The sequence below is a fragment of the Theropithecus gelada genome, chromosome 4 (genome assembly GCF_003255815.1).
Source record: "Theropithecus gelada isolate Dixy chromosome 4, Tgel_1.0, whole genome shotgun sequence".
Lineage (NCBI taxonomy): Eukaryota > Metazoa > Chordata > Mammalia > Primates > Cercopithecidae > Theropithecus > Theropithecus gelada.
In genome coordinates, this window is record NC_037671.1 from 161,179,806 (window position 1) to 161,205,204 (window position 25,399).

General features: G+C 37.9%; 1 protein-coding gene across 10 annotated transcripts in view; it reads right to left on the reverse strand.

Moving 5' to 3' along the window:
* The window catches only part of MAP7 (microtubule associated protein 7), a 211,308-nt gene that overhangs the window by 106,583 nt on the left and 79,326 nt on the right, over window positions 1-25,399 (reverse strand). Inside the window, exon 1 of one of the 10 annotated variants that reach the window (XM_025382721.1) lies at window positions 18,968-19,082. The exons of the other annotated variants lie outside the window; for them this stretch is intronic. Within the exon in view, the coding sequence (XP_025238506.1) occupies window positions 18,968-18,989 (22 nt within the window). The 5' untranslated portion in view covers window positions 18,990-19,082. Of the gene's footprint in view, window positions 1-18,967; window positions 19,083-25,399 lie in introns of those variants that run through there. 10 annotated transcript variants of the gene reach the window in all.

A 25,399-nucleotide genomic window follows, 5' to 3' on the forward strand; every position in this document is an offset into this window, starting at 1 on the left:
CTGAAACTTGTTGTTATGTCTCTTGCCTGGATATTGCTGAGGTCACATCTAAACATTACAGAGAAATTACTTTTCAGTGTTAGTATTGAGAATAATTGTATTTCTTCCAAATAACTGATTTCCTTTCTCTTTCAGCAAAGTGAGTTGAACATCTGGGCAAGGCTTCTCATTCGTAACTGCAGTTTGAAAGCTTAGGGACAGATTGTGATCCACTCACAGGACTCGCCTTTGGAAGGGCATTATTTCCTGTTCCATTTTATCTTCCAACTTTTGGTTTATCTTTTTTCTTTCTTGAACATTTCTAATTTATATTACTGCATTATCCTTTAACTGTTCTTGTAAACACTTTTAGAACAATGGAGAGTATCATAAATTTTTTTAAAATTTAAACAGGAAATGTTTAATTATTTGAATTAATATTTATACTTTATGAAAATAGATGTTAAACTGTAATACTTAAGGAAAAATTTAAAGTCTCAACGACTGTCTGAATAAGTGGGTGTTTTTTTCAAAATAATGTCAAGTGCCTGGTAAAGTGAAAAGAAACCTCTTGTATCAACATCAACTTATCCTGAAAGTCATCACCTAAAACTTTTCTTAAGCAATGACTTTCATATGACACTGTGCTGCTAACATACCATAATATTAAAATGCTGTCTTTTCCCAAAAAGCAAGCATAAACAAGTAGTTAGAAAAAAGAAGCACTTTGGCCAAACGAGCTCAAAATTTAAAATGAAGGCTGGGCACGGTGGCTCACGCCTGTAATCCCAGCACTTTGGGAGGCTGAGGCAGGTAGATGACGAGGTCAGGAGTTTGATACCAGCCTGACCAACAAGGTGAAACCCCATCTCTGCTAAAAATACAAAAAAATTAGCAGGGTGTGGTGGCACCTGCCTGTAATCCCAGCTATTTAGGAGGCAGAAGAATCGCTTGAATCCCGGAGGTGGAGGTTGCAGTGAGCTGAGATCGCATCACTGCACTTCAGACTGGGCGACACAGTGAGACTCTGTCTCAAAAAAAAAAATAAATAAATATAATCAGCTGAGCTGTTTAAAGACTCTGAAGGAATAAGTCAGTCCTGGGAATTAGGCAACAATGCTCTGGTGTCTGTGCAGGAAAAACACTACATATGAACCTAACTTGCAATAAGGTCCTTTTGGCAACACGATTATTAAAACAAACAAACAAACAAAAAACCCTTCTATCATGAGTCTTGCCTTTTAAAAGGCTATGGTTAATGACTATGAATTTTTTTTTTTTTTTTTAAGATGGAGTTTTTGCTCTTATCATCCATGCTAGAGTGCAGTGGTGCAATCTCGGCTCACTGCAACCTCCACCTCCTGGGTTCGAGAGATTCTCCTGCCTCAGCCTCCTGAGTAGCTGGGACTACAGGCGCCCTCCACCATGCCTGGCTAATTTTTGTATTAGAAATTGTACTAGAGACGGGGTTTCACCATGTTAGGCAGGATGGTCTCGATCTCCTGACCTCGTGATCTGCCCGCCGTGGTCTCCCAAAGTGCTGGGATTACAGGTGTGAGCCACTGTGCCAGCAATCACTATGAATTCTTACAAAGACTCCCATTCTACAAAATGGTATTATAACAATGCCTGAGAGATACAAGATACAGAATGAAAAAGTGGAGAAAATAATAAAGCAATCTTTTCTATCAGTTGCTAAGAAACGAGCAAAAAAAATTAATATTTTATTAGCTTTGAAAAAGCTTCATGTACTGTTAGAATGACTAGAAGAATCCTTCCCCCATCCATCAGTGCATCTGTTCCCCACGTAAAGCACGCCTACATACAATGTTCTAAGTACTGGGGACACAGCAGTGGTGTTTAAAAAAAAAAAAAAAAGCAGGCTGGGCATGGTAGCTCAAGCCTGTAATCCCAGCACTTTGGGAGGCCGAGGCGGGTGGATCACAAGGTCAGGAAATCAAGACCATCCTGGCTAACATGGTGAAACTCCGTCTCTACTAAAAATTCAAAAAATTAGCCGGGTGTGGTAGCGGGCGCCTGTAGTCCCAGCTACTCGGGAGGCCGAGGCAGGAGAATGGGGTGAACCTGGGAGGCGGGGCTTGCAGTGAGCCGAGATCTCGCCACTGCACTCCAGCCTGGGCCACACAGCGAGATTCTTTCAAACAAACAAACAAAATAAAAATGTAAGGCAATTTACAGAGTTTAACTGAGCAAAGAACAATTTGAGAATCGTGCAGCTCCCCAAACCAGAATAAGTTCAGAATGACTCCATGCTGCCATATGGTTGGAGGTTTATGTTAATAAAAAGGAAAGTGATGCACAGAAAATGGGAATGAGGTGCAGAAACAGCCCATTGGTTACAGCCTGGCATTTGCCTTATTTCAACCTGGTTTGAACAGCTGGCTGCTGTGACTGGCTGATACTCGGTGATTGCTGAGAGATTATGTCTCCCTAATGTCTGTTTACACATCCAGTTAGGATGTGTAAGTCCACTATGTATCAGGAGACCTTTAGGAAAAACAAAAAATATGTAAGGAGCCAGCTTTAGGTTAAACTTAAAGGGGGGCAGAAGTACGCAGGGGCTCCGACCATAGGGACATGGGCATTAGCCAACGATTGCACTGATGAACTCACATGAGCAACTGGGAAAAGGGCTCTGAGAGGGAAGAACACAGTTCTTGAAGGAATACAACAAAGGAACCTGAATAAATGCAACTACTTAAAATTCCATTTGGAGGCCAGGCACCGTGGCTCACGCCTGTAATCCCAGCACTTCGGGAGGCCAAAGTGAGCGGGATCACCTGAGGTCAGGAGTTCGAGACCAACCGAGGCCAACATGGTGAAACCCTGTCTCTACTAAACATACAAAATTAGCTGAGCATGGAAGTGCATGCCTGTAATCCCAGCTACTCAGGAGGCTGAGGCAGTAGCTTGAACCCGGGAGGCAGAGGCTGCAGTGAGCCGAGACTGTGCCACTGCACGCCAGCCTGGGTGACAAGAACAAAACTCTGTCACAAAAATAAACATAAAAATTCCATTTGACTTCTGTTTAAGCCTTTTATGCTTTTCACCAACACAATTCTAAGTAGAAAAAGTAAACTAAAACAAATTAGAATCCACATTATTTCCAAGATTTCTTCACTTGTTTTTAAATAGCAATTTCCCACTAACAATATCATAAATGTAGTTTTTTTAAAACTGAATTCTTAAACAGAATTCCTAGCATGGAATATTTCTACCTGATTAAATATTTAAATTTTAATATTAAAATATTAAAATGCAAATAATCTAGTACTTCCAAATAAAACAAGTATCTCAAATATTAAACTATCATTTCTTTAAAAGGACTTTTTGAAATATACCACACTTTTTATAGAAAGGCAGGCTGATCACCTGAGGTCAGGAGTTCGAGACCAGCCTGACCAACATGGAGAAAGCCCCTCTATATTAAAAATACAAAATTAGCCGGGCATGCCATGCCTGTAATCCCAGCTGCTTGGAAGGCTGAGGCAGGAGAATCGCTTGAACCCAGGAGGCGGAGGTTGTGGTGAGCTGAGATCGCCCCATTGCACTCCAGCCTGGGCAACAAGAGTGAAACTCCATCTCAAAAAAAAAAAAAAGTGGATACATTTCTGGGAAGAGGAGACATTAAATACCATAAAAGTCAATGTTCTGTTTTTTGAAGGTTACTGCTGGTGGGGCTCAGGGAATTCCACCTCAAAACATGACTGTAAGAGATAAAAATCTATACCCCCAATATGCCTTTTTGCATAAGGATTATTTTGAGAAACAGCAGAAACTGGAAAAGCTCTGAAAACAGAAAATAAGTTACCCTTTTGTAAGAGAAATTTACACCCATAAAGGGAATCTCCATTTGTAAAGGTGTCTCCATCTCTGTACCAGAAAGAAAGGGATGGCTCTAAATCTAAACTAGAAACTCTTCTCAATGGGGAAGGCACCTACTTAAATCTGTGCAACAGACTTTACCCTTGTTTAGACATTTCCTGATCACCTCCCCATAACAGGTTTTCTCTACACCTCCTCTGTTTCTGTAGACATGTATTAAAGCCACTTCCTAGATATTTACAGGCATCTCTTTAATTGCACTTCCCTTTATGGCATTTTGCTAAATCTACTCTCTCTGTGCTCTATAAAAGGAACAAGAAAGCCTGGATGACAGCACATCTGTTGACAGCATGGTTCACTTGATAGTTTAAGTCCAGTGTTGAGAGCTGCTGTTCAGAAGAAAAGATTCTTTTCAAAATATTACTGTTCATTGACAATGCATCAGGTCATCCAAGATCTCTGATGGAGATGGACCAGGAGATGAATGTTGTTTCCATGCCTGCTATCACAACATCCCATCCTGCAAACCATGGATAAAGAAGTAATTCTGACTCTCAAGTCTTATTTAAGAAATAAATTTCTTAAGGTTATAGCTGCCATAAATAGTGATTCCCCTGATGGAGCTGAGCAAAGTAAATTAAAAACCTTCTGGAAAGAATTCTCCATTCTAGATGCCATTAAGAATACTTTTGATGCATGGGAGGAGGTCAAAAATGTCAACATTTACAGGAGTTGAGAAGATGATTCCAAACCTCATGGATGACTGAGGGATCAAGACTTCAATGGAAGTTAGTAACTGCAGCTGTTGCAGAAACAGCACGAGAACTAGAATTAGAAGGGAAATCTGAATACTGAATTGCTGCAATCTCATGATAAAACTTGAATGGGGCCAGGTGTGGTGGCTCACGCCTGTAATCCCAGCACTTTGGGAGGCTGAGGTGGGCAGATCACAACATCAGGAGTTCAAGACCAGCCTGGCCAACATGGCAAAACCCCATCTCTACAAAAATACAAAAATTAGCTGGGCATGGTGGCACATGCCTGTAATCCCAGCTACTCAGGAGGCTGAGGCAGGAGAATCGCTGGAACTCAGGAGGCAGAGTATGCAGTGAGCCAAGATTGAGCCACTGAACTCCAGCCTGGGAGACAGTGAGACTCCGTCTCAAACAAAACAAAACAAAACTTGAATGGATGAGGAGTTGCTTCTTATGGATGAACAAAGAAAATGGTTTCTTAAGACGAAAGCTACTCCTGGTGAAGATACTATGAATGTTGTTTAAATGAAAAGGGACTTAGAATATTACACAAACTTAGAGAGGAACTGACCCCAATTTTGAAAGTTGTACTGTGGGTAAAAAGCTATCAAACAGCATTGCATGCTGCAGAGAAATGAAAGGAAGAGTCCATTGATGCAATCAGCTTCACTGCCACCTTAATGTTTATGATTCTCTAAAGGCTCAAATGATCATCAGCAGTTTTTAGCAATAAAGTATTTTTTTTTTTTTTTTGAGACAGAGTCTCGCTCTGTCACCCAGGTTGGAGTGCAGTGGCACGATCTCAGCTCACTGCAACCTCCACCTCCTAGGTTCAAGTGACTGTCATGCCTCAGCCTCCCGAGTAGCTATGATAACAGGTGCATACCATCATGCTCAGCTAATTTTTGTATTTTTATTAAAGACAGGGTTTCACCATGTTGGCCAGGCTGGTCTCAAACTGCTGACCTCAAGTGATCTGCCCTCTTTGGCTTTCCAAACTGCTGGCATTACAGGCATGAGCCACCATGCCTGGCCACTAATTTTAATGAAAATATGTATGCTGTTTTTTTCAGACATAATGCACACTTAATAGACTACAGTATAGTGTAAATATAATTTTTATGTGCACTAGGAACCCAAAAAATTAGTGTGACTGCCTTGTGAAATTCACTTCATTGCAGTGGTCTGGAACTGAACCTGAAGTATCTACAAGGTATGCCTGTACTCTGGAGATTCAGTTGGTATTCCCTAGGCATCACTCATGTATACATGAAGTATATACGTTAATAAATTTCTGTTAGTCTTCTCTTATTAATCTAACGTTTGCCACAGGTGTTCTTGCCAACTGAGAACTTGGGAAAAGTTATATTTTCTCCCATGCTAAAACTAACAAGCCACTGGAAATGAATGCAAATAAAAACCTTTTTGTTTTTCTCGTGGGTATAATTTCAAAACATTCTGATGGCAGCCATTGGCTATAAAACCTGTGTACAACATTCAGTGTATTTTAACAAAGCTTAATAATTAATGAACATCCTATGTCATTAATTTATAATAAATCCAATCTGTTTCAGAATTTTCAAATGCACTGCTTAAGATTCTGTCCCAGTGGTAATTAGCTAACAGTGACAGTCTTTAAATTCCTTTATTTGCATTTGTCATAATACACTTTCCGGACAATCTAGTGAATGTTCAGTGAGTGACTCTAAGGGTTGTGGCAGTGGTCAGGCTATCTGATTATCTTCCCTAATGAGTGAGGAGCTTTTCTCATCATTAGAATACATGTCAGAATAAAGAGACTTCCTGCATTAGACACGAATAGGTAGAAAATTTTGTAATTATGATTATTTTTACCATGAGGATTCCCAACAAATTTTGATAATTTGGTTTTCTTCCTTATGTCGATATGGAGGTACTGGATAAAATATTGATTTAATTTGGTAAATATTATTGTTATAATTTGGTAAAATAACATGAACTTTTATTAAAAAAGCAACTGAGTGCTTGCTTGGACACTGAAGAAATAGCTCATAGTATTTAGCCAAAGCTGTTTATGACTGATACTTATATAAACAAATACAGATCACTTAATTTTGACTGTAAGTGTTCATTAAGAGAAATTAGTCTTTCTGAGGTGGGCTTTTTTTTTTTTCCTTTTTTTGCTAGTTTTGCAATTATGCAAGACATCAGTAAAGTTGTTCCTTTTCAATGTCTCATCTCCATATTTGCATTTCAACCTCTTGGTACCTTGTCTACCCAGGAACATGGAGCTCAGAGGCTCTTCCAAAACTGCCAAAGGCTCCCAAAACAGGTATTTAGTAGGGTTTACCCAGTCCCACAAATGATGAGCCAGCTGCCACCCATCAGAATTCATTCATCATTTGATCTATTAAGTCCATCAGAATAAAATGTTAATTTGGATTTAAATGCTCATGAAGACTTAACCCTACCTAAATGATCAATCTATCTAGCTAGTTGCTCTCTGTCTGTCTGTCTGTCTATCTACCTATCTACCTACCTACCTACCTACCTAAGACAAGTTCTTGCACTGTCTTCCAGGCTGCAGTCCAGTGGTGCAATCACAACTCTCTGTGGCCTTGACTGCCTGGGCTCAAGCAATCCTCCCACCCCAGCCTTCTGAGTAACTGGGACTACAGGCACGTGACACTATGCCCAGCTAATTTTTGGTAGAGATGGGTCTTACTATGTTACCCAGGCTGGTCTCAAACTCCTGGGCTCAAGTAATCCTCACACCTTAGCCTCCCAAAGTGCTGGGATTTCAGGCATGAGCCACCAAACCTGGGCAACACAGCAAGACCCCATCTCTTAAAAAAAAAGTTAGCCAAGTGAGGTGACCCTCACCTGTAGTCACAGCTACTTGGGAGGCTGATACAGGAGGATAGCTTAAGCTCAGGAGTTCAGGACTACAGAGAGCTATGATCACGCCACCTGCTTGGGTGACAGGCCAAGACTCTGTCTAAAAAATGAAAATAAAAAACATCTCCAGTTACCTTTCATCTAAAGGTCTACTTGAGATGTTAAATTTGGCCAAGAGAAGAGACACCAGGAGACAAAAATTGCCTTAAACTTATGCTACTCCTTAAAGACTATATAGTACATAGTCATGAGTTTAGAACTACCTTCACCTATAGTTGAACTATTCCTTTCTGGATCCTTGGTCAGACAGTCTCTCATCTTTCATCTAGTGTGTACTCTGAATAGGAATATTGGACATGTGCTTCCAAATGTAGCAACGAAAACTCTAGAAATATGAGGAATAGACGGGTAAAAACAGCAATATGTGAATATTAAAAGAGTTATAAAGAACAACATTATATAATGATAAAAGGGTCATTTCACCAGGAAGATATAATAATTATAAATATATATGCACCCAATATCTGAGTATCTAAATATATTAAAGCATACAACAGAACTGGAGAGAGCAATAAACACAATACAATAGTAGGAGGAAATCTAAATTTCCCACTTTCCATAATGGCTATAACAACCAGACAGAAAATCAATAAGGAACAGGGGACTTGAAAAACACGATAGACCCATGGCCGGGCGCGGTGGCTCACGCCTGTAATCCCGGCACTTTGGGAGGCCGAGGCGGGTGGATCACGAGGTCAGGAGATCGAGACCATCCTGGCTAACATGGTGAAACCCCGTCTCTACTAAAAATACAAAAAACTAGCCGGGCGTGGTGGCGGGCGCCTGTAGTCCCTGCTACTCGGAGGCTGAGGCGGGAGAATGGCGTGAACCCGGGAGGTGGAGCTTGCAGTGAACCAAGATCGCGCCACTGCACTCCAGCCTGGGCCACACAGCCAGACTGCCTCTCAAAAAAAAAAAAAAAAAAAAAAAAAAAAAGAAAAACACGATAGACCCAATGGACCTAACAGACATGTATAGAACATTTCACCTCATAGCAGCAGAAGTGCTATGTTCCAGGATATGTGCCAAAACAAGTCTTAGTGAATTTAAGAAGACTGAAATGACAGCAGGTATTTTTTCTGACCACCATAGGATTAAAGTAGAAATCAATAGCAGAGAGAATACAAGATAATTCACAAATATGTGGAAATTAAACAATATACTCTTAACCAATGAATGGGTCTTTAACAACCAACAAATGGGTCTGAATATGTTACCCCAAATAATCTTTATTTTATGGATTTTGAGCCAAATGCCACCAAGAATCAGCAGACTCAATATGAAGCTCTAAAATCAAGGCACAAATTTTCTTCTTGTAAAGGAAATTTATATTTAAATAGAAAATTTTCATTTGTAGAGATATCCCCCTCTAATTCAGTAGGGATATGATGACTCCTAACTCATATCAATGGAGAAGACATCAACGTAAATGTGCATAAAAAACCTTACTAAATAACCCTTATTTATTATACTTTTCCTGGTCCATTTCCCATAACTTGTTTACCCAGCCACAAAGCCCCAAGCCTCTATTCCTTTGTTTTGTTAAATACAGTATTTAAGCTCAAATTCTAAACACCCATTTAGGTTACTCATAGCTGTGTGCTCCCAAGTGTACATGCATGATGCACATGCTAGTAAACTTCTGTTTGTTTTTCTCCTGTTAATCTGTCTTTGGAAAAATTAAGCTGGAAAACCTGAAATGAGTAGAGAAAAATACTTTTTACATTCCCTATAGGGAAATTATAAAATACCTTGAGACACATGAAAACAAAAACACAACATACCAAAACTTATGAGATGCAGCAAAAGCAGTGCTAAGAGGAAAATTTATAGCTATAAATGCCTACATTAAAAAGAAAGAAAAACGCCAGTCAAGGTTGCTCATGACTGTAATCCCAGCACTTTAGAAGGCCAAGGTGGGAGAATTGCTTGAGCCCAGTAGTTCAAGACCAGCCTGGGAAACATAGGGAGACCCTGTCTCTACAAATAATAATAACAAAATTAGGTGGGCGTGGTATGCGTCTGTGGTCCCAGCTACTTGGGAGGCTGAGGTGGAAGATCACCTGAGCCCAGGAGGTCAAGGCTGCAGTGGTCCATGATTATGCTACGGCACTCCAGCCTGGGCAACAGAGTGATACCCTGTATCAAAAAGAAGAAAGAAGAAAGAAGAAAGAAGAAGAAGAAAGAAGAAAGAAGAAGAAGAAAGAAGAAAGAAGAAGAAAGAAGAAGAAAGAAGAAGAAAGAAGAAGAAAGAAGAAAGAAGAAGAAGAAGAAGAAGAAGAAGAAGAAGAAGAAGAAGAAGAAGAAGAAATATTTCAAATAAAAACAAAACATTATACTTCCAAAGAGCAAGAAAAAGAAGAACAGGGTGTGAAGTTAGTGCAAGGAAGTAATAATGATCAGAGCAGGAAAAAAAGGAGAATATAAAAATACTGGGTAAAAAAACTCAATGAAACAGTGTAAAAAAAAAAAAAAAAAAAAAAGACAAAATCGACAAACCTTCAGCCAGACTAACTAAAAAAGAAAAACTCAAAAAAAAATCGGTGATGAAACAGGAGATATTGTAACTGATGCTACAGAAATAAAGGGGATCATAAAAGGTTACTATGAACAATTAAATAATTATATGCTAACAAGCTGGATAACCTAAAAGGAGGAGATAAATTTGTAGAAATACAGAACCTACTAACATTGAATCATGAAGAAATAAAATATCTGAACACACATTTAAATAGAAAAAAGATTGAATCAGGAATAAAAAAAAAAAAATCCCCCACTCCCTACCACCCCCCCACTAAAAAAGCCCAGGGCAAGATGGCTTCACTGGTGAATTCCACCAAACATTTAAAGAATTAATGCCAATCTTTCTCAAACTCTTCCAGGAAATTGAAGAAGAGGGAACACTCTCGAACTCAAATTATGAAGCAGTGTTACTCTTACCCCATAGCCTAAGACACTGCAAGACAAGCAAATTATAGGCCAATAACCCTGATGAAGACAGATGCAAAAATACTCAACAAAATACTAGCCATCTGAATTCAACAGTATATTAAGGGAACAAATGAGATTTATCCCTGGGATGCAAGAATGGTTCAACATACACAAGTTAATAGATGTGACACACCGCAGTAATAGAATGAAGGATAAAAAAAAAAAAAAAAAACATGACCATCTCAACAGTTACAGAAAAAAAACCTGACAAAATTTGATACCCTTTCATGACAAAGGCTCTCAATGAACTAGGAACAGAATAAAATTTCCTCAAGATAATAAAGGCCATATATGAAATCTCATAGCTGATATCAACTCAGTAGTGAAAAACTAATACCTTTAAGGTAAGGAACAAGGCAAGGATGCCCACTCTCACCACTTCTATTCAACACAGAGCTAGAAGTCCTTACCAGAGCAATTAGGCAAGAAAAAGAAATAAGCACTGAAAAGGATGAAGTAAAACTGTGTTTGTAGATGACATGATCTTATTTGTAAAAAACTTTAAGAATCCACAGAAAAACTAGGACTAATAAAGGAATTCAGTAAAGTTAAAGGATACCAAATCAACATACAAAAACTAGTTGCATTTCTACATACTAACAACAAACTATCCAAAAGGGAAACTAAGAAAACAATCCCATCTACAATAGCATCAAAAATTACTTAGGAATAAACTTGGCAAGGTGATGAAAGACTTGTACGCTGAAAAATTATAAAACATTGATTAAAGAAATTTTAAAAGACACAAATAAATGGAAAGATATCCCATGGTTATGGATTAGAAAACTTAATATTGTCAGCATGTCCACACTACCCAAAGGAATACATAGATTCAATGGAATCCATATCAAAATCCCAATAGCATTTGTTACAGAAATAGGAAAAACAGTCCTATAATTCATATGGAACCCCAAAGATTCTGAATAGCCAAATGATCAGGAGAAGGAACAAAATTGTAGGCATCACACTTTTCTATTTCAAAATAGATTACAAAGCTATAGTAATCCCAACAGTATGGTAATGGAATAAAGACATACAGACAAATGGAACAGAACAGGGAGCCCAGAAATAAGCCCACAAATATATTGTCAACTGATCTTTAACAAGAATGCCAAAAATACACAATGGGGAAAGGATAGTCTCTTTAACAAATAATGCTGGGAAAACTAGATATCCATATGCTTAAGGAAGAAATTAGACCCATAAACAAAAATCAGTTCAAAATGTATTAAACACCTAAATGTGAAGCCTAAAAGTGTAAAACTTCTAGAAAAAAAGATAGGGAGAAGGTTCATGACAGTGGTCTTGGTAATGATTTCTTGAACATGACATCAAAAACACATGCAATAAAAGCAAAAATAGATCACTAGGACATAAACTATAAGGCTTCTGCACAGCAAAGAAATCAACAGAGTAAAAAAGGAACCTACAAAATGGGGAGAAAATAACTGCAAACCATATTATCTGATGAGGGGTTAGTATAGGATGTACAACATTGTGCCCATGGTTAATGATCCTGTATCATACACCTTAATATTTAAGAGGGCAGATCTCATGTTAAGTATTCTTACCACAATGAACAAAACAGAGTTATAGTATATTATTACATTGGCATAACTCAAGGAAAGTAATTTAGCAATATTTATCTATTGTCATGAAAAAGTTCAAAATTGTTGACTCCACAATCCCACTTTTGAGGCACCCACTTTTGAATCCCACTTTTGAGAGACCAACTGAATGAAAAGTTGTAAGATGTGGAACAAGTCTTATACCTAAAGACATCCATTAAAGTAATACATGTAACTGTAAAAAAAGCAAAAGCAGTAATAGTCAATGGGGGACTGTTCCTTCCATGGATTTTTATCTAACCAGTGAAAATAAATGTATTTTAAAGTAAGTCAGTACCATAGATAATTGCTCATACAATATTTAATAATAATTATTTGATTATCAATATGCACATTGATGCTGAGAGGGAATACATGAAAATTGCTAAAGCTGCATTAGGGTGAAGAGATTATGGACGGTGTTCCTTTTTTGTTTTTGCCAAAATTTCTGTAATGCTATGTTATATTTGGATCATTAAAATAAATACATTTACTTATTATACACATGAAGCACTGTTTATAAAAAGATGCTTCGAAAACAGACATTTTTCTTAGTTGAAACTGGTTTATCTTCCTAATTCGTCACCTAAAAAACAGTTTACATATCATAGAAAACAAAAGGAAACAAGTCAGCCCTGTAGTTTTTCATGTGGAAAGACTGATTTCTTCTAGGTTAGAAGGGTCCTCTGTCATGCCCCATCCTTCAATACAAGCAAATTTACAGTTTCCTGGGCTGTGACTTGTAGAATGCAGCCTCACCTGCCATCCTGGGACTAGACTTTTCCTGTGGGCTGAGGTAGCTGTGGAGTTGCTGTCATAATAAACACCAGAGTGAAGCCACATCTAAGGTTTATCTGAAGATTTTTTTTTAAATTAACTGCTTTAAATCCATAGCACACTTAATTTAATAGTTCCTGAGGAATACAGCCCTCCACTAGACCCAATGATAACACATGATTTTCATTACACATGTCCTAAGGTATATGGACCTCTTAGGTTCCAATAACAGGATTTCAATCAACTCAGTTGCTATTGGGTATAGCGAGTGTAACTTATACAAAAAGTCTAAAACTCTCTACACAGCTGACACAATTAAGAATTTCTGTCTTATTCCTAACAGCTCCATTTGATTCCTAACACCCATTGTACACCTTAAAAATATTTAAGAAAATACACAGTCAAGAATATAATTAAGAAGTATTTAAGAAAACTCCAAACTCCATGTTTTATAACTAAGAGAATTCTCACTTACATATAGCTACATTCATGTAGAGAAACAGCTTTTGCTTATTGATGATTTCACCTAATTTGAATCCAACCAAAAATCCTGAATGACATATTTAATTTTTACCTTGCATGACTGAAACGTTATTACTGAATACTTACATATTTAAATTGTGTATTTCACTTATGAGAAAAGTAAAAATACAAATTTCAAGTTCTCAAAGCAAGAAGGTTCAATAAAACGTTATATAAAAATGTTGATCTTTGACTATAACTGTTACGTTAAAGAGAAACATGAAACCTTTGCATTGTTAATATTGGTTCAAGTAAGTGGAAAGCTTAAATATTAACATTTACCTTCCTTGGTCCTTCATCGCATGTTACTTGCTATTCAGGCCACATGAGTTTATTGTCTGTGATATTAGATACGCACTTATGTAACCTAATGGGTTATGATCCAGAAATGGATTAAGGCAATATCTTTTAAAATAGAATATGCCTTGCAGCAAAGTATCCTCTGATCGAGAATACTGATGCCTTTAAGGATTGTTTGGGGTATTCTGAAGAAAACTACGTGTCAACACATATAACTGGAAATATAGTGGAATTTACTTATACGCTTTTAGGGTTTTCTCTCTAAACACTATTAGGAGTTTTAGACTTTGGTGAACAAACTGCCTTGGGTTTTAAAAAGTAGAAAAACTCTTATTTATGCTAAGTAGTCATATGCTATTGGTTCAAATCCGTATTCTCACATATTTAAAAACTTTAAGTTTTAAAAGGCCAATTGCCTTGTAGTTCACTTAAAATGTATTTACTTATGTCACCTTAAGGCTCTGATTAAACATTGTTAGGATGGTATATCAAGCCAGGCATAGTGTCACATACTTGTAGTCCCAGCTACTCAGGAGGCTGAGGTAGGAGGATCGCTTACTTGAGCCCAGGGGTTCCAGTCTAGCCTGGGCAGCATAGTAAGACCCTTCTCTCAAAAAAAAAAAAAAAAAAGAAAGAAAAAAGAAAAAAGATGGTATACCACTGGTTGCAATTTAGTACAAAAATTTCAGTTCAGAGACTAGTCACTAAAGAATGACTCAGTGAAATGCTATGAGAAAGGATTGGTGGCTTTTAATGTATCATTTATATCTTAAACTATAAACGGTAAATCTTAGAACTTGGGCATTTTTAGGTTGTGTGACAGTGTGTATTACCATCTCAGTATTCTTCCTGATTTAAGTTTCTGCCAGTTCTTTCATTTTATCTCATTTCTAGAACAGACACAGCAGATTTTTATGTTTAAACTTAACAACTCTTTGCCTGGACAGCATGGCAGATTCATGAGCAACACATTTCCTAGAAAAAGAATCTCTAACTTCTGTCCTTGATATGCCCCTGCCGGTGCTCTTTGCCTGTGAATACCTAGGTGGAGGGCAAGTTAAATTCCATTTAACTGAATATACTTTGAGGTCTCAGGAGGTTTAGGTGAGTGGATGATGGTATTTAAAACTTTAATTTTATAGGCTGGGTTTGGTGGCTCACACCTGTAATCCCAGCACTTTAGGAGGCTGAGGTAGGTGGATCACCTGAGCTCAGGAGTGTGAGACAAGCCTGGGCAACATGGTGAAACCCTGTCTCTACTAAAAATACAAAACTTAGCTGGACATGGTGGTGCATGCCTGTAGTCCCAGCTACTTGGGAGGCTGAGGTGGGAGGATCACTTGAGCCTGGGAGGCAGAGGCTGCAGTGAGTCAAGATCGTGCCATTGCACTCCAGCCTGGGCGACAGAGTGAGATCCTATCTCAAAAAAAAAAAAAAAAAAAAAAAACACCACACACACAAAAAACAAAAAACCCTTTAATTTTATTGATGCATGTTTCAAAGACCACCTATTCTAAATATCATAAGGCTCAGAAGAGTAAAAAGTTTTGAAAATCAAAGAATCATTTTCTTTGAGGAAATTTCCACCAGATTTTTATGCAGCATAATTGTAGTCAATTAATACATCTTAAGAGTTTGATCCCATATCATTTAAAAGGCATACCGTATACATAATGATATTTATGAAGAATTAAAATACTAACCAGAAATACACAATTTTCATTTATTGAATATCTACTGTGTTTCAGAATGTATTAAATGTTTAAATACCTTGTCTCATTCAATTTATTGCTCACAGTAAGAATGCATAAAGACTGCATGTTAGGAAACATTCTCCATACTCTATAGAAATGGAAACTGAGGCTCAAAGAAGCAATTTGTCAACATAAATGGCTAAATTGTGAATAAAATCCACATCAAATTGACTTTAAAATCTATTATCCTAATCACTAGGCTACAATGTTTTCTAAAGAAATTTTTTTTCAAAATGTACTTTAGTTTTTTCACTGTTTTGCTGGGGTGGTTTTTCACCCTTAACTAGTATTTTTGGCAAATACAGAATATAAAGTCAAAATTTAGAATCTTTTTAAGGAAAGAACTTGCATTGTGTTTAGTTTATATTTGACTAACACTGTATAATTTGCTTTATGGGTTACAGATCCTTTTCTTGTGCATAACTTACTTGATCATCTTAGATTAGAACCATTTTATAAAGGAGGAGACTGAGGCTCAGGGAGGTTAAATGCGATTTGCCTGTGGTCAGGCAAACATGAAGTGTTGGAGCTGAGTTTTGAAATCTAGTTTTCTGACTTTCAAGTACAATATTCTGTCTTCTTGGTAAAGGTACAGAGGCAATGTAAGTTTGAGAACAGCTAGTGTTCGAGTGCCTTGCTTAACAAGATTTTTAGCTTCTAAAAAATATGCCAACCATAAAATTCCTGGTAAAGGAGCCTGAGTTGGCCATACCGCACGACCATCATTGTGTATGTGGAAGGGGCTGCCCCTCCCGCAGTGGCTGAGCAGAACGCTGGCCTCACCCAGGCTTCAGACAAAGAGAGATGTTATTCAGTCTGTGACCTGGCATTTCACCATGAAATTATCTTTCTGGAGTATTCAATTTAACTATCTTTCAAGAAGGAAGTAAACTTCCTGATTTTTTCTTTTCTGCTTGAAACATTGTTTGAATCATCTATGATAACAGAAGATATTAACATTGCATGCTGACTTTCTTTTCTTCTTCCAAAAGTTAGAACAAACCAGTAGTGGTCTGTTAACTACAGTAGTTATACTCATCCATGGTTTCACTTTCTGAGGTTCCTGTTAACTGTGCTCAACCACAGTCTGAAAATTGGTGAGTACAGTAAAATAAGATATTTTTGAGAGAGAGCGAGACCACATTCATGTAACTCCTATTACACCATATTGTTATAATTGCTCTATTTTATCATTAGCTATTGTTGTTAATCTCTTACTGTGCCTAATTTATAAATTAAACTTTATCATAGGTGTATATGCCTAGGAAAAGACATAGTACATATAGGGTTTGGTACTATCCACCATTTCTGACATGCACTGGGGATCCTGGAACCGTGGATAGAAGGACTACTGTACAAAAACAATTAGCATGTTTCACTGCAGTGAGACTCCTGATTTTATATAAAACTGTATCTTTTTGGTCATTTTGTTTGTCTTCTAACAAAGAGAGTAGGTGTGGTCTCTCCTACATTGCTGTCCTATTGAAAACTAGGGATGAATTCATTAATTTGATAATTAAGTGCCTACTGGTTGCCAGGCACTGTTTTGGGTGCTTGGGATACAGCAATGAACAAAACAGGTAACATTCCCTGCCCCCAGTGAGCATATATTCTAGTGTGAGGAAAGACAAACATTAAAGCATCAGGTAGTGAAAAGTGCTGAAGTCAGACCAAACAATGACGGAGAGCATTTTTTTGTCTAGAGGAGGTCACGTGTACCTTACTGTTCATTATTCCACAGCAGCTTGATGGTGAAAACAGGTTCTGCTCCCACAACCATGTGGACCTTCATGAATGAGCAGCAGGGCTGCCGTATGTCGAGTACACACACAACTGTGAAGTGTGCAGAGGACAGCTCCCCCTGCACTTCCACTGAAATTTGAATTTATGGAAACATGCAGCTTCTATGTTCTCTACTTTTGCAGGAAATTGGAAAACTAGGACCAAAATCAATCATACAAAAATTGAGTATTTTAAAGCCACTTATCTAGGAGTTTTTGACCAATTATCTGGATTTTTAAAAAATTCTCCCTTCAATTTTAAATTTCTCTATTGGACATTTATCCAGTTTTCTTACTGAGTAACCTCTATTTCATCTGATAGAAGCAATCCTATTTTATCACATTCAAATGATAATGAAATTCAATGCTTATGCATCAACTATGTCTTATACTAATGCTTGAAAACATATGTAAACATGCTTTCTGCAAAGAAAGATACGTCTCCATAAAACAGAATCATTAAGTGCAAAAAAAAAAAAAAAAGGAAGGTCAGTTAGCCGATCAAATACTAGGCAAGGCATTTTTACTCTTCTTGAATGTATATACAACCCTGAACATTTGAGATTATTCCATTGTTTAATGATATTGACACAGTTACAGAATTTAAATAACCTGTCTGAAATCACAGAACTAGTAAATGTCACAGCTAAAAGACAAATTCAGATCCAACCCCAAAGGTATTTCTAATATGTTGCCCAGACCAAAAGCAAACCACTTATTCACACTAACCCATCTTCTAACAGTTGCTGGATACTGGCAACTATATATCTTACATACCTCTCCTACATCAGATGTAGGAGGTGTGTTTTTATAACACAAATTTGCAAATGTTATCTGTGAAAATGAAGATTTATGCTTTTAAAAGGCAAATAATTTAGTGATTAAGGCAGCTTTATTATTCTAAAAATTAAACTTGATAGAACATCCACATAAAGAAACTTCTAGAAAAGAAAATAAAGTGATAAAAGTTACTCCCTGAAATGTAGTCTATAAAGTTCCAACGCCTGTATTTTCCCTGTAAAGCCTATGTGTGACTCACTGTTTACATAACATGAAAATGAGAGCATTCTGGTAAGGGAAGACATAACTGGGCAGCACAAATAATGTTTCTGATAAAAAACAAAACAAAATAAAAAAAGCAATAACTGGGCAAGATGTGATCTTTCTTTTTAATAAGCAAATAACAGCACTCCCCAAATACACCTCTCTAAATAGAAAAGCAACCATTTTTTCAAAAACCCCGATCTGATCTAGACACAAATATTAAGAGGGCTAAGAAATTATCAATAAATTATATGCTGAAATTTTTTTTGGGACAGCAGCATAATTGTCTATGTTTGTCTAGTTTGCTACTGTTCAGCTTCTCACTTTGTTTTTGTCAAAAAAAGAAAGAAATACGGAAAATAGAGAATGATGATGGTTTGCCTTTAATTTTCAAGGAAACTATCACACGGCTCTAGGACGTGAAGGCAGAAGTATAAATCCATAGTTTATATAGCAAATATCATTTTATTTAATTACATTCCCACTCCTTTTTCTAAGGACATGAAAACAATGATTTAAAAAAAAAAACAAAAAAAACCAAGTTCTATTAGATTTCCTATTCTGTACTTCCACTTGTTACAAGTATTAATTTGTCAAAATGGATGTAAAGATTGCCTGATTACTGAATGTCCTTATTAAGGTTTTCAAGACACATTTTGAGCCCAAGAACTTACAGTCCAGTTTAGTGCCTTCCATGCTAAAATCCTTCTTTCTTGAATATCCTGCAACATATCTGCATGTCTCCCTCTTCTTGCTTTGCGTCCCTCAGCCAGGCAAAGACCAAATATCAGTGAAGGGGCCGTTTAATCATGCTAAGTATTATCTCTCACACAGCGTGAGGTAGCTCAGGAGGAGAGCAAAGGGTGGTGAGACATACGACTCGACAGCCCCTGTTTTTAAACAGTAACCGTGTTCACTGAACCAAGCAAAAACTGGGAAAGGCGTCTGTTCAAAAAAGCCAGTGAAGCTCAAATGGCTATGTGCTGGGAGTAGGGGAGGCTCTTCCTGGTTAAGAAATGGTTGCTAAACATCAGCTCGGTCTCAGGGATTCAAACTCAGAGACCTCAAACAGAATGCACATTAAACATACATTAAAAACTTAATTGTTTACCAAAATCATCTAAATATTACATACTATTTCTCCAGACTTTCTGTCTTTGGGCTTCCTGATGCATTAACAATGTCATTTAAAACCCTGAGGGTTATGGCTGATTTTGTTCCCATACTAAAAGCATCTGAAAAAGGCGATCATTTAAAATCAGTCAGGCAGAATGGCCTCTGTTCTCCCTTCAGTGCTGAGAACAGACACAGAGTCACTGAGAAAGTGTATGGAATGACGTTTAGGTGCCCTGTTCAGAAGGTCCAAAAACTTGACTTGCTTTTAGCAAGTTCTGAATAATTCTGAAGGCTTTCACAGGGGAGAGGAAGAAGCAGTGAATTTAAATGCTAAAGTTTTAGAAGTTATTTCTATATACGTTAAATATTGGTCCTCAGAATTTATCTTTTTTTTTAGTCAGTGATATATTGCATTGTAAACTGTGAACTCAACATGTCTACCACACTTTTGACTTGGGATTATCTTTAAAAGGGCTTTTTGTTTAGGGTCATAGAGTGGGAACCGAGGAGAAAGGATCAGGTTAAATCCTTGCCCTGCCCTCATAGCATTTAAAAACATGTGACCTGGGGGCCAAAACACTTTGATTAAAACCAATTAACTTAATGAGTTTGGGTGAGCAGTGGGCCCAATGTGAAAAGGAAAACACAATTTTTAGAAGAAAATAAAACCTGCCAAACCCCTCTGAACTAGCCCCTTTGAGCAGTTGGACCTGACCCAAAAAAGAGACTGGCCACTCATGGTTTCTAAGATGTGTGAGGGTCAAACGCGGGCACTGGACTTGGCAACTAACCTTGTTAATACCCTTGGAACTACAGACTCCTTAGGAGGAGCCAGTGGAGTGCCAGATCCAGCCCAGCACCACCCCTACAGCCCCAGGGACCCAGCATCAGAGGGTATGACCACCACTCCCCACCCACTCCATTTTCAAAAGTAGCCTATATAGACATGGGCAACACCTCGCGTGCACGGCTTCTCCACCTTGGTACTACTGACTTTTTTTTTCTTTTTATCCTTCTTATGGTACTGATACTGACATTTTAGACTGGATAATTCTTTGTTGTGAGTGGCAGCTGAAACTTATTGATCATCTATTATGTGTCAGATATTATTCTAAGGGCTTTTGCACAGATGAACTGGTCTACTCTCACAATAACCCTATTATGACGCCAGTTTTACAGATGAGGAAACTCTGAGATACAGAAGAACTGTTGAAGATGTTAAGTGGCAGACTCTTAATCCCTATACAGATGCTGCTCAACTTACAATGGGGTTATGTCCTGATAAGCCCATTATAAGTTAAAAATATTGTAAGTTGAAAAAGCATTTAATACACCTAACCTACTGAATATCATAGCTTAGCCTAGCCTACCTTAAATGTGCTAAGAACACTGACATTAGGCTACAGTTGGCAAAACCATCTAACACAAAGCTTATTTTATAATACAGTGTTGAATATCTCATGTAATTTATTTAACACTGTACCCGAGGTGAAAAACAGAATTGTTGTATGGGTACTCAAAGTGTGTTTTGTACTGCATGCCTATGGCTTTCACACCGTCACAAAGCTGAAAACTCCTAAGTCGGGAACTGGCTGCACTATGTTCCACTGTAGCATCTACCCTCCCTCTAAGTAAGGAGGTGACTTCTCACTTCCGAGCAACAAAGGCATTCAGGCCAGTGCTGCCTGCTGATGGGAAATGACTGGTACCACAAGGAGAGAAGAAAGGCAGGGAAAGACAGAGGACATTGTGTGGAGACAGTGCACCACTCTTCCCTTAGGAAAAACAGTTTTGTTTTTTTTTAAACTAAATGGTGGTGAATTCATCCAGAAAAACAGCTGAATGCCAACAAGAGAGAAAAGAGAATAAAGGTTTTTGTATATGACAAGCGGCTCAAGCCAATTTCTTGGTCCCAGTGCATGCAGCAGTGGGTACTGTCAATTACGCCTTATCTTAAACTGTACACTGCACAGTCACTGTCGTAGAAACAGGCATGATCCTAAATCATTCTTGGTATTTTCTCAAGATTAAGGTATCAGCTTATCACCCCACTTTTGGTTTCATTCTCTTTTCTTTTCTTTCTTTCTTTCCCTCCCTCCCTCCCTGGTTTCCTTTTCTTCCTTCCTCCCTCCCTCCTTTCTTTCTTGCTTGCTTGCTTTCTCTTTCCTGTCTCTCTCTCTCTTTCTCTCTCTCTCTCTCTCTTTCTTTGAAGGTCCCACTCTGTCACCGAGGCTGCAGTGCAGTGGTGTGATCTTGGCTCACTGCAACCTCTGCCTCCTGGGCTCAAGTGATCCTCCCATCTCAGCCTGTCGGGTAGCTGGGACCATAGGGGCATGCCACCATGCCCAGCTTTTTTTTTTTTTTTTTTTTTTGGTAGAGAAGGGGTTTTGCCATCTTGCCATGTTGCCCAGGCTGGTCTTGAACTCCTGGCTCAAGCAATCCTCCTGTGTCAGCCTCCCAAAGTGCTGGGATTAGAGGCATGAGCCACTGCGCCTGGCCTGGTTTCATTTTCAATATACTATATAGCAAAACGACTTCAGTGCTGGATACTGGCAGATGGATGAAGCCCAAACTGATAGCTTACAATTTAATGTAAAGAAATGGAAATCAAGGGGAAATAAAAATTGGTTCAAGTCAAGATCACACAATAATCCCTAACAAATATAAAATACAATAAACATTTTGTAATGGGAGTTGGCAAATTATAAACTTGACTACAGAGGAGTTCAGGGAGAAGTCTGCGGGTCCACATCCTCCCCTTTTGTGCGTGAATTCATTGCCTACTTGCTTTCTTCAGAGTCGTTCTAACCCTGCTCTCTAGTCAAGTTCATGATTCAACAGCTCTTTCCTCCATTCTTAAGGCTATGTTGCTACCCTTGAAACTGAAGAAAGCCTTGTCTTGCCCTAGTAACACGTGGAGGCTGTTCACATCCTTTCCGATTCTCTCTCATCAAATCTGCAATCTGACACCTTGCTCTTTTTTGTTCTTTCTTCTTTCCTGTTTCTCCCTCTTAGCTTTTGGCTACTAATAGAGAAACTGGTTTTTGTAAAACAGGAACTCTGAAGTTGCAGCAAGAATTCCATGAGGTTATGAGATATGCAGTAGTATTCCTGCTTATTGTCTCCTCCCCAGCTTTCCTGAGGTATAATTGGCAAATAAAAATTGTATCTATTTAGGGTGTACAACATAATGATGTGCTCTACATATACACTATGAAACAATTACCACAATCAAGTTAATTAACGCCTCCATCACCTCCCATAGTTCTCATTTTGTGTGTGTGGTAAGAACACAAGATGTACTCTCTTAGCAAATTCAAGGTATACAATATAGTATTGTTAATTATAGTCACCATGCTGCACATTAGGTTTCCAGAATTTAGTCATCCTGCCTGAGATTTTGTACCCTTTGGCCAACATCTCATTTTCCCCACCCTCCTCTGCTTGCTTTCAACAAAGCTTTATTCCACAAAGGATTGTGTCCTCCTGCATTCTTTTGTATTCCTTAGAACACATCAGAGGTGGCAGGAGTAGAAGGTGTGTGTGTGTGCGTTTTCGTGTGTGTGTGACAGTGAACGTAAAAATGAAAAGATGAAGATCTAGTTGTTCTACCAGATAACTGAAAGCACATGGATAGGCTAAGCACTTCCTCTGGAAAAAAAAAAAAAATGCACTTACAGTGTATTCTCATTATTTACAAGAATTTAACATTTTTTTCCTTGCAGAGTTTCACATATTTTACACTAGAATCACATATACTAAATGTCGTTATCATCATTATCAAAATGGTACAGTTTAAACTCTTGGTGTTTGGTAGAATTGTGTTTATCTAACATAAATGCCAGGGAGCTTGGCTATTGTTATTTTAAGAGGCAAATGCTGAGAAACAGATTTCACTTATGTTTTATTTATGGTTATAGAAAAGTAAAAGCAGAGATTCATTTTATAAAGAAGATGGTGCTTTTTTTTGCTGAAAAATTGAAAAGCTAAAAGCACACATATAATATACGTTATTAAAGGACCCTGTTCACCCAGGCTATCATTTGCTCCAAGCTGATTATGATCACGGGAGGTCTTACTTGAACACATCTGAATTGTCTCAAATTCCAATGGCAGCCCAGGAGTACTGCAGCACATCACTTGCTCTGGACTCCCTTCTTAATCGTAGTTCTTTATTTGCCATTGCTTTTGTGTTTGAAAAGTAGTAAGTGGAGCTTTTGGAGGGTTTTTGTTTGCTTTCAACATTTACAATGTAATCTGGCACTCAGGTTTTACTTTCCTTCTCAACAGTTATCTTACTCTCTTTTCTTTTTCCTTTAGAGAGTCTCTAGAGGACACACTCTTCAAGATGCTGGAAAAGGAAGTTGCTGGGGTTTTTTTTTAAGCCCAAGATTTATAGTACCTTGGACAGTGACAAAAGCTACCCATGCTGTTTATTTAGGAGACATTCACTTGATTCAGTTACCAACGTACCCTGCATGTGATTGTTTCTCAAAATCTGCATTTACATTACCCTGGAATCTTGCACGCAGTCCTCAAATTGCAGAAACATCTAAACTTCACAAAAGCAGACAAAACTATAACAAGAGATACTTTTATTTTCTATATTAATACTTTTCTACTCTGCCTGTAATCAAGCCTTCCCACTCTTCTTCCTACCCTTACTACAGGCATATCACTAGCTATGACTGGCTTTCCTGTGGCACTTGTGAGACTCATACTGGTTTAGGGATAATTACAATGAAGCCACTTTTACATGTTTATGATTGAAGCAAAAGTTCTTATGGAACATTGCAGCAAAATCAGGTTGCCCAGTCTGGATTATTGGGGTTGAAACCCGGGAAGAGTCAAACGCTAGACTCTTTCTAGCAACAGTCAATTGCTTCTTTCAACGGAAAGAATTTCTGCCAAAATACTATTTCTCAACCATTTTTTTTTTTAACAACAGCTCAAAGATTTAATTGTCCCCTTTCACATGGGAAACTTGTAGTCAAATATTATCTGAACTCGCTACCTTTTCCTGTTAATTTCTACAAATTAATTACAAAGTATTTCAGAGAGGATTTCACTGATACAGAGGATTAATGGGAGAGCCTGACAGCTGGAGTCCTATGTTAGATTGGAAATTAAAATAAGGAACTTGACCTACTTTCAAAAGGGACATTTGTTAATTTCCTTAAACCAAACCAATGTAATCTTTCAGTTATTTGCCTTCAGAATATGGGGCTAAAATACCTGTGTCATCACAGGGAACAAAAATACATTATCCGTATGTATAAGAAACTCTTGGACAAAATATCTTTAACTTTAAAAAACACACATAATTTGATGTTTCCTTTTCAGTATATCCCAGGCTATGAACTTCACTCATTGCTCCCAACCACTAGCCCTAGATAATACTCTCTCCTTAGTGAGTAGCAGCCAGTAATGCCACAATGAAACTGGGGAATAGAGGGAAGAAAAAAGTCAAGTCTAATATACCCAAAAGAAGAAATTCTTCCTTATGACCTAATTTGCATGCAGCCTACTTGACAGCCTAGGCTCAAACCAGCATTACCACTTTGCTTCCAGCTTTAGCCTACCAACTCATTCCTATAACTTGTCAGATTAGTCTCCCTTGAAAAACAAAACAAACAAAACAAAACAAAAACAGCTCAAGTAGCTCATCATTCCCCTGCTCAAATCATATCTTCCAAGTGCCCACTAAATCAAGGTCACTGCAATGTCTTTCCTTCTACTTTTCAAGAATTATTTCCCATTCCCAGATATCCCATGGTTTTACAGAATGTGTGTACTTGCTATTCCTTTAACATGCCTCATGATTTCCTTGTCTATTTCCTTCTTTCATGCTGGCTCTTCTTTCCACCTGAAATGTCTCTTCAATCATCTCTGTTAAATCTTCCAAACACATCAAGAGCCAAGGTACATGCCCTCACCCTCCCTAAAGTACATCTCAGTTCTCCCAAACAGAAGTGTTTGTCTTCTCTCTA